The sequence below is a fragment of the Alexandromys fortis genome, unplaced genomic scaffold (assembly GCF_014885135.2).
Source record: "Alexandromys fortis isolate MF-2015 unplaced genomic scaffold, M_Fortis_MF-2015_v1.1 scaffold_23, whole genome shotgun sequence".
NCBI classification, from domain to species: Eukaryota; Metazoa; Chordata; class Mammalia; order Rodentia; family Cricetidae; genus Alexandromys; species Alexandromys fortis.
The window spans coordinates 16462423-16472302 of NW_026067907.1; the positions used below are offsets into that span (position 1 = coordinate 16462423).

The following is a 9880-nucleotide window of genomic DNA, read 5'->3' on the forward strand; positions in this document are numbered from 1 at the left end:
CTGGCATATAATCTTTGAAATGTAGAGAAGCAAATTCTTCAGGTATAATGTGAGACTGCGAGAATCAGCCTTATGTTTTAGGCCTTTACTTCTCATCTTAATTAAAAAGGACAGTGGGACGTATCACTGAGGTAAGTTGATCTGAACAGATGCATTTAAACTGATTTCAGAGTATGAAGTCCTAAGTGTTCCCCTTCCGCCTCTAGCCATCATAATTTTTCATTTGTTATAAAATATGAATGAGTGTTTATGATGTTTTTCATTTGTCTTTCAGGTAATTTAAAGTCTTTTTGGGATTATGCCCTCAAGAACTTATTCCATAGAAGGAGTAAACAACGTCAGTGAATTTATTTTCTGGGGCCTTTCTCAGAACCCAGAGACTGAAGAAGTATGCTTTGTGGTGTTTTCCTTCTTTTACATGGTCATAGTGCTGGGAAATCTCCTCATTATGGTCACAGTTTTCAGTGGCAATCTTTTCAAGTCCCCCATGTACTTTTTCCTTAGCTTTCTATCGTTTGTGGACATTTGCTACTCCTCAGTCACAGCGCCCAAGATGATTGTTGACCTGCTGGTGAGGAGAAAAACTATCTCCTATGTGGGATGCATGTTACAACTCTTTGGGGTTCACTTCTTTGGTTGCACTGAGATCTTCATCCTTACTGTCATGGCCTATGATCGATATGTGGCCATCTGTAAACCCCTCCACTACATGACTATTATGGACCGGGAGAGATGCAATAAGATGCTGCTGGGAACATGGGTGGGGGGGTTCTTACACTCCATTATCCAAGTGGCTCTGATGGTACAGCTCCCCTTTTGTGGACCCAATGAGATTGATCACTACTTCTGTGATGTCCACCCTGTACTGAAACTTGCCTGCACAGACACCTACATTGTAGGTGTGGTTGTGACAGCCAACAGCGGTACCATTGCACTGGGAAGTTTTGTTATCTTACTAATCTCATATACCATTATTCTGGTGTCTTTGAGAAAGCAGTCAGCAGAAGGCAGGTGCAAAGCCCTCTCCACCTGTGGTTCCCACATTGCTGTGGTCATCATCTTTTTTGGTCCCTGTACTTTAATGTATATGAGGCCTGATACTACCTTCTCAGAGGATAAGATGGTGGCTGTGTTTTACACCATTATCACTCCCATGCTGAACCCTCTGATTTACACTTTAAGAAATGCAGAAGTAAAGAATGCAATGAGGAAGCTCTGGGCTAGAAAAGTCACTTGGGAGAGGACTGGAAAATAGCAGAAAGTTATCATTAAGTAGGCAAACTTCAATTTCTTCAGCTTTGAATATTGTCATTGCTTAGTGAGGCAACAATAGCAACCTCACTGGATTCAAAAGAGAAAACTGTGTTACACAGACATAAGATACAATAATCATGATCATACTATAATATTTTATGTGCAATTTTTTGTAAATACGAATGAAAACGATTGTATTACTCGGTCATAAGAATGATCACATAAAATCATTGCTGTCTGCTCTTCCTAATTATTTTGTTTAAGGGAGAATCAAATGAAATACTTAAGACTGTTTTTAGGTTTTTAAAATGTGATATTTAAGTTTCTAGGTATTCAAACTGTGGTAGTAGCACATGTGTTTAATTTCAGCACTTAATAGCCAAGAGAATCTCTGTTAGTTCAAGGCCTCCTTATTCCACAGAGCAAGTTTCAGAATAACCAGGGCTGTAAAGAGAAAACCTGTCTTGACAAATGAGGGGGGAAAGCTATATTTACCTATTAGACTCTCATTGTATGTATATTGCATAAATGATCCTATACATGTGAAGGATCACATCCAAGTTAATGTCTTGACAGATTTCAGAAATCAAGGGGAACTAAGCTTCATAGCATTGAAACTGTGATACAACCGGCAAAGAATGTAAAAATATATGGCAAAACAAAAGTTTAGTTTTAATCATTGGTTTTGGTAAATAATATTTTCTCTCATTATTAGTCATTTTCTTTTATTCCAACTATTAGAACACTGGATAGACTGATCTTATGATCTCTCAATTCAGTTATATCATTCCACTCAACCCTTTCTCATTTCAGGCATAGATTTCTAAGAATAAAATTTCCTTTCACTGGGATCCACAAACTCAGATTTATTTCATTAAGGCAAATGTTGAGTATAAATGTGTCTTTACCATTGCTTCATTGTATTTCTTAAAATCTAATTATTCAACTACTATTTCTCCCTATACATAGGTTCCAATTACATAGAAAATTGAATATAAATGTTACTCCTTGGGAAGCCTATATTGCCTAATAATAAGAATATTGTGGTTAAATGTTCTTTTTTTAAGCAGTATGTATACTGGAGATGCCTGAAACCTTAGCACTGAAGAGGTGTGTATGTGGGCACAAGTGGGGTTGTCAGGGCAAGGATCAGGATTTCAAAGTCAACCACAGCTACATAGCAAATTCATGGGCAGTGTATCAGAATGAGACATTGTCATATCTGCTCATGTTCACTTTCCTGAGTCAGATCTTCCCAGCACGTTTCTTTCTCCCCATGTAAATAAAATTTGACACTTGATTATATCTTCCTGCCTCCTTTCCATATATTTTATCATTCTTCTTGTCATATTTCTAAATATCCCACTCTTTTTTAAACATAGCCAATCTCTATCTTTTAGATTTGGAAAAAAACTCTCACTAAAATCTTTGCCTTCTCATGGATCCTTTTTGAAAGTGGGTTCTTGACCTTTAAATATAGAATCCTTTGTAAAAGAAATGGAGATAGTTGAAGAGATTTCAAGCCATATTTCTTTTAGAGTAGACTGTTGTACAGACGATGAGCATCAGAAATATTATGTTTGAATGTCTGAGGAACTTCTACTCACTCTTTGGGAAGTATCTCAAGCAAGTACATTAGGCTATCCATATCCACAGTCATTGTGTGTGTACATATGTGTGTGCATGTAATTATTTTGCCACAGGGTCTTATTTACTCTATAAGTATAGGGCAGGTTTATGTAAAGAAGATATTGACACGACTAAAACAGTGCAGAAAAATATTGATTTCTATGCGCTGTTTTCAGTAAAGAAAAGCAAATTGTACATAAAGAATTTTCAATTTCTTTATTTTTACATTTTCCTAAGTTTTGAGTTTTACACTACTTTGAAGACTTCTTATGCTCCATATTTGTAAAAAAAAAAAAAAACAAATAAAAAAGCAAAACAAATATATACTTGTTGCCTCATGATGACTTATTAAATGGGGCTGTACGGTCTTATTTATGAACTTGAAAATAAAGATATTTATCATCTGATTTGAAATGTTAAATTGAAGTAATATACCATAATTAAAGAACTGATAATTAAATGCAGTGTTTTCCCATGTTAATAAGTGAGTGGCGTTTACATAGAATTACATTTTCAGAAATAGAGTTTGTTTGACAGGATTATCATATGCAACACACATATTTTTTCATTTTTAAAAAAATTAGTGCAATCCTCAAATGAAAGTAGCTAGGACCTATATCTCTTCATGGCCAATAACTCTGTCAGTAAACAAGTTCAAGGTCGAGCTATATATTTTGTACAGTTTGCTCTGGTAAGAGCATCATCATGATGATTTTGAACAGGAATATAAAGGAGAAGACATACAGATGTGTCAGTGCTTCAAGTACACTTTTTTATGCAGAGCCTCAAACAATAAAGTAATAAAAAGGCACAAGCTAGCCAGCTCCTCTCTTAAACATTCCAACTTGAAGTTTACCTATTTTCTGTACTAGTACATGAAAGGTAGTTATTGATTCAATAGATAGATTAAGATACAGCAAAGAACTACAACATTTTGTTTTGGCAACACTTATGTTACCTGACATTCATAATGCCTCTATTCCCAAAATTGTGTCTAGCAGAGACAATCATGATATAAGAAAAAGCAAGGGCTTTGTCATCACAGGCAGAAATAAACATAAGCACATAAATGAAAATGATAGTTTAGAAGAACATAAATGGAAGTGATGTGTGAATTACAGGTAAGGAGGGATTTGAGGAAGACCTCTGATGCACATCCTTAGAGTGAACAAGATGGTGATGTAAAGAGTTATCAGCAAAGTCAGTGTCTCTTACAATGGCTACATGCACAGCATACTTCATGTCTTCTTATTGAAAACTCTGAGATCTGAATCCTGGTCGTCATGATGATGAATGACATGAAGCCTTTGTAGACCCTTTTTGCATATGGTCTTCATGAGTACATAAGGAATATAAATGACAGACAACTTGCTGATATAGAGAAACAAAAGTTACAACCACTATCCACATGGTTGCACTATACTTTATTTCAAATACTTTTATATCTGTTCCAGCTACTCTACCCTAGTAATACAGGGAACTCTAAAAGAATTCATATCTGTGATAAAATTATTCCTGTGTTGAGGATAAAAAATAGTAAACAATGTGATTAGATTGATCTGTTTTTATTTCAGGCTCCTACCACAATTTCTTACACAATTAAATTATCCTCTACATAAAAATTTATATCTGGATTAGGTGATGTGGGAGTGTCATATATCAATCTGTTGATTTCATTGGTTAAGTTATAATAAACCAACTGCTTGGCCTCAGCTTGGAACATAGATGGGAGGAGTAAACAGAATAGAATTCTGGGCGGAAGAGGAAGTGAGGTCAGACTCTGCTCTGCTTCCGGAGAGACCGGACAGCTCTGCTGGAGCAGAGACGCCATGCTCAGCTCTCCCAGGCAGCTGCAACCCACGATGGACTTAGGCTAGAATCTTTCCGGTAAGCGCACCTTGGGGTGCTTACACACATCATTAGAAATGGGCTAGACCAGGTGCGAGAATTAGTCTGTAAGGGCTAGAGTTCATGGGCCAAGCAGTTCTTTAAATGAATACAGTTTGTGTGTTGTTATTTCGGGCATGAGCTAGCCAAGCGGCCGGGGTGTTGGGGACGCAGCCCCGCCGCTCCTATTTCAACAGATGGCGCCCAGACGTGTGGCTAACTGAATCCACAAAAAGCCTGAGAAAGCTTGGGAAAGAATGGAGTGAAGCATGTTTTCTTGGTAGCAGAAATTTCTTGGGTCTACTCCGCTTGCTAGAGGCAAGCAAGCGCTCTCATCTAAGAGAGGCTTCCTGACTCAGCTTCAGCTGCAAAACCCTGCAGCTCATTAAGAGGTCCTGCCACGAAACACTTAAACGGTGTTGGTGAAAAGCTGAACGCATGCTTTTCGGTTTTCAGCCGTAGCAGGAAAAAAGTTGTGCTGTTTAAAAATGCCGGCTTTCTGGGCCGTCCTGCCAGGGCAAACTCTGACTGAGGCAGGAGGGCCAACTACCGAGAGAGGACTTGACTGTTGTCTGTTGTAGCTCGCTGGCTGGCAGGGACCTTGAAACGCCATAGAATTGTGGCTATAAACATGGCTACAGCCTGTATCTCCGCCATGAGGCTGGAAAGCTAAGGAATGGACTGGATCTAGCTGGCAAAGCCACGGCTTTAATCCTACTCATATTGCTCAGTAATTTAAAGGCTCGTGTGGTCAGAAAAAGAGAGATATACAGTAAAGAGATTCAAAGACAAAGAAAATGTTTAAATGATTTACAGTGTGTTAAAAATATATGCAAGCTAAAAGTTAAAAGTTCTTAAAAAAAAATAAGAAAAAGAGAAGTTGTGTGTGGTAGTACACGCCTTTAATCCCAACGCTTGGGAGGCAGAGGGAGATTGACCTCTGTGACTTCAAGGTGTGGTAGCACACGCCTTTAATCCCAGTGCCTAGAAGGCAGAGACAAACAGATCTCTGTGAGTTCAAGGTGTAGTAGCAAACACCTTTAATCCCAATGCCTGGGAGGCAGAGACAGGCGGATCTCTGAGAGTTCAAGGAGAGCCTGGTCTACAGAGTTATTCCAGGTCAAAGAGATACAGAGAATATAAAAGTAAAAATAAACGAAATAGAGGTTAAAATAAAGCGTACAAAGATGGAAAATACACAGAGAATCTTGATACTGTATACTATTATGCTCTCTTTGAATTGTTTGAATGCTGAGGAAGGAGCAACAGCTGCTAAAAGATATTTGTTTATAAATGCTGCTGAACTAATCCATCGTAGAGATTTTGATGCCTTGACTTTGAAATTTGGATCTAAGGACATGATACTTTGGAAAGGAGTTTCTTTTTTTGTTTTCACAGAGGATGAGACCCTGTTCATTTCTTCTATTCCGATATGGTATGATGGACCACGCCCTCCTGAACGGTTGCTGTGAATACCTTCAGAAAATTGCTTCGCTCAACTGCCAACTGAGATGAAACTAGCACACAGGTTATACCATGAAAGACCTAATTAACGACGCCCCCATTCAGCAGGAAGCAGTTTGGAGAGAAAAAACTGCGCCCATGTTCCCAAATATTGTTTATAAATGTTCTTTTACATTTAAAGGGGGAGATGATATAGGTATGAATAATTTACATTGATATGGATTTTGCTTTAGTGATTTAAATTTAAGGTTAATTTTGTAATGTATATAGGTTGTTAATGAATAATCATTAATAATAGTTAAGTTTGTAGTCATGTTAGTTAAGGTTTTCTAGATGTGCATAGATATATTTTAGATAGGCATTCTTCATATTTTTCAAAGATTATAGAATATGGCATTTTAAATGTTTTAATAACTTAGGACTTTTCATGACAATGAGACACTCTGCTCCTGGCAGCACCAATCTACTTCAAGAGGAAGATGGGCATCGAAGAGGATCCTTATGGAGTTTGATAGCCATTTGGGCAAGAAACTGCTCTTGCCTGGACTATTGCATAAACTGGACACAGAGAACCCGCAGAGAGAGGACTGCTGAACTTGCCTAAAGGTGAGATGATCTTTCGGGGTTCCTGATTCATGAAAGAGTCTGCAAGACATTCTTCAGGACAAGCAGATAGTGACTGCCTTTGAAATTTCCTGCTTTGTGGAAATGTCTGCTGGAAACTATGGGCCTGTAGGCCGAAGATGGATGCCCCAACGGTACAGAGGAACTTTGGGTGACTGTCCAGGCAGCGAGATGTCTCTGTCATTTCTAGAGCTTTGGATGTTAAGTTAAAGCCTTCTTTTTTTTTTTTTTTTTTTTTTAAACAGAAAAAGGGGAAGTGATGTGGGAGTGTCATATATCAATCTGTTGATTTCATTGGTTAAGTTATAATAAACCAACTGCTTGGCCTCAGCTTGGAACATAGATGGGAGGAGTAAACAGAATAGAATTCTGGGCGGAAGAGGAAGTGAGGTCAGACTCTGCTCTGCTCCCGGAGAGACCCGACAGCTCTGCTGGAGCAGAGACGCCATGCTCAGCTCTCCCAGGCAGCTGCAACCCACGATGGACTTAGGCTAGAATCTTTCCGGTAAGCGCACCTTGGGGTGCTTACACACATCATTAGAAATGGGCTAGTCCAGGTGCGAGAATTAGCCTGTAAGGGCTAGAGTTCATGGGCCAAGCAGTTCTTTAAATGAATACAGTTTGTGTGTTGTTATTTCGGGCATGAGCTAGCCAAGCGGCCGGGGTGTTGGGGACGCAGCCCCGCCGCTCTTATTTCAACAATTAGGAACATGTACGATTATATTAATATTATATTAATAATTTTTGTTGTTAATGTGACAGGGTATTGACAGAAGAATCTTTAAGAAGCAAAAGGTAATTTTGGCTTCAGAGACCCTTCAGTTCAACATGGCAGGGAAGGCATAGCAGTAGAGGCAACTCTATCTTTGGTGTCTGGAGCATGAGCTTGAATTTTCACCTTCCTTTTTAATTTGACAGAAAATGGGGGAAAAGGTAGGATGTTTTTTTGTATGTTGGGAATATAAGTGAATATATGTTGTTCCCATTGATTAATAATTAAAGCTCTTTGGCCTATGGAAAAACAGAGTATAGCTAAGCTGAAAATCCAAACAGATGTACAAACTAGGGCGGTGTCAAGAGGAATGTGAGTCAGCTGTCCAATAAGAGAAACACCATGTAGCTGCCAAAGGAAAAAGATGATAGAGCATGAGAGCTAATCAAAAATGCCTGTAATTGGCCAAACCATTATATTTAAAATTTACCTCTCAGTGTTTATTAATAAGCAGTTGCGGGACTGATGGGCAGAAAAGAAACCTGTCTGGCAGAATCAAGCAAGACAGAGAAAACTTACAACTACATTAGGATACATTCTGTAGAGCCTCTGCCAAGGTGATGTGTGACACTGGGAGTATGAACTCTAAGCTGCACATATGTATGTGTGAATGTATATTACATCTCTATATACATATATATAGAGAGAGAAACAGACAGCTATATATTAATATATATAATATAATCATAGTAACAATCACAATATCAATTAAGATTAAGGACGTTTCCTGGTTTAATTATTAAGAATAAGAGTCAGGGGGCTGGAGAGATGGCTCAGAGGTTAAGAGCACTGGCTGCACTTCCAAAGGTCCTCAGTTCATTTCCCAGGAACCACATGGTGGCTCACAACCATCTGTAATGAAATATACTGCCCTCTTCTGGCCTGCAGGGACATATGCAGGCAGACCACTGTATACTTAATAAAAAATAAATCTTTAAAAAAAGATTAGACTCAAGGCAGACAGAATTTCACCTCAGAGCCACCTGGCAGACTCTGGAGGATAAGCACAGCTCTGCCCCCGGTCTCTAGACTTGGGACAAATAATTCCACCCAGGAGCCTGCCCAGCACCTATCACACCAGGCAGTCTGGGCACCTTTATGCTAAGTACAGAGTGGCAAAATGGGAGTGGGGGGGGTGCAGGATACTGCACGTGCTGAGGAGAGAGACAGATCTGAAGAGGTGGAAGGAAGAGAAGAATGAACTGAAGTACAGGCCAAACTTGCGACTCAGGGTCAGATGTCTTGATCTGGGCTTCTTCCAAAGGTCATTACTTGGTTCGTGACCCTAATGCAGATGTGGGGTTCTGTTGCCACTCAGGTTAATACTGAGGACTGCAGTCCAGGCTGAATCCTGAGACCATGCCGATCTTACAGGGTCTAGATGCCACACAGAGCCATACAGAACTGTGCGGCCTATAATGTAACGCAGGGTCATGGCGTCATCTAGTCCTAAATGTAGAAGTAGCCGGTATATGTATCTGTGGCCCTACCACAGCAAGGGTCTGTGCTGATGTCTATGGCTTCTATTACCATCTAAGATTGAGTGGACCACACTGTTTCCCAGGATCCCGGCCTCCACCTGTGGTTTTCTTGAAGCCTGAGGGCTATGCTGCTGTTGCACCCATCCCAACCTGAGTAACATACGCTGTCACCCAGGGCCAGGGCCTCATATGATCCTGTGCTGCCATTGGGGCTATGTCTTGTTCCTTGGCTCTGCCTGGACCTACACTGATGTTCATGGCTCCTGAAACCACTGAATGCAGTGAGGATAGGGCTGTGTAGAATTGGCCCTAACTCTAACTACAACACTTCGGAGAGCAGAACCCTGCACCTCCCTCGGGCATCACAGGAAAACTGTTCCTGCAAGTGCGAATCCGCATAATCTGTCCCTGAATATGCAAGAGTGGAGGAGCTAGCTAGCCCCTTGGTCTGTCAAGCTGTGGTGTGTGGGAAGAAGAAATACCCTCCTTGTTCCTTGCACTTCATCCCTTCACACCTACAGCAGGGTAGAAAAGCTGGTCCCAGGATCTTGAAAGTGGGAGAGTTGATCCTACCCCTCGCTGGCTGTAGCACTCAGAATAGTGCACCCTTGCACCTACCCTGGGCAGCATAGTAGAGCTGACCCCATTGACAAAGGCACAGGTAATCCAGCACCACGAATACACTTGGGAGATCTGACCTCATCTTTTGTCTGTCGTATGGTGGAGGGAGCAATGGAGGGATGATCTCACCCCCTTGTAGTTTTTGAAG

The 9880-nt window shown here is 40.2% G+C and overlaps 1 protein-coding gene across 1 annotated transcript; it reads left to right on the forward strand.

Annotated features, from left to right (window-relative positions):
• The first annotated feature begins 298 nt into the window (after window positions 1-298).
• Window positions 299-1255, forward strand: LOC126497671 (olfactory receptor 4S2). Its single transcript, XM_050135846.1, has one exon. It carries the CDS (start codon window positions 299-301, stop codon window positions 1253-1255), a length of 957 nt encoding a protein of 318 aa, XP_049991803.1.
• The last annotated feature ends 8625 nt before the right edge of the window (window positions 1256-9880 follow it).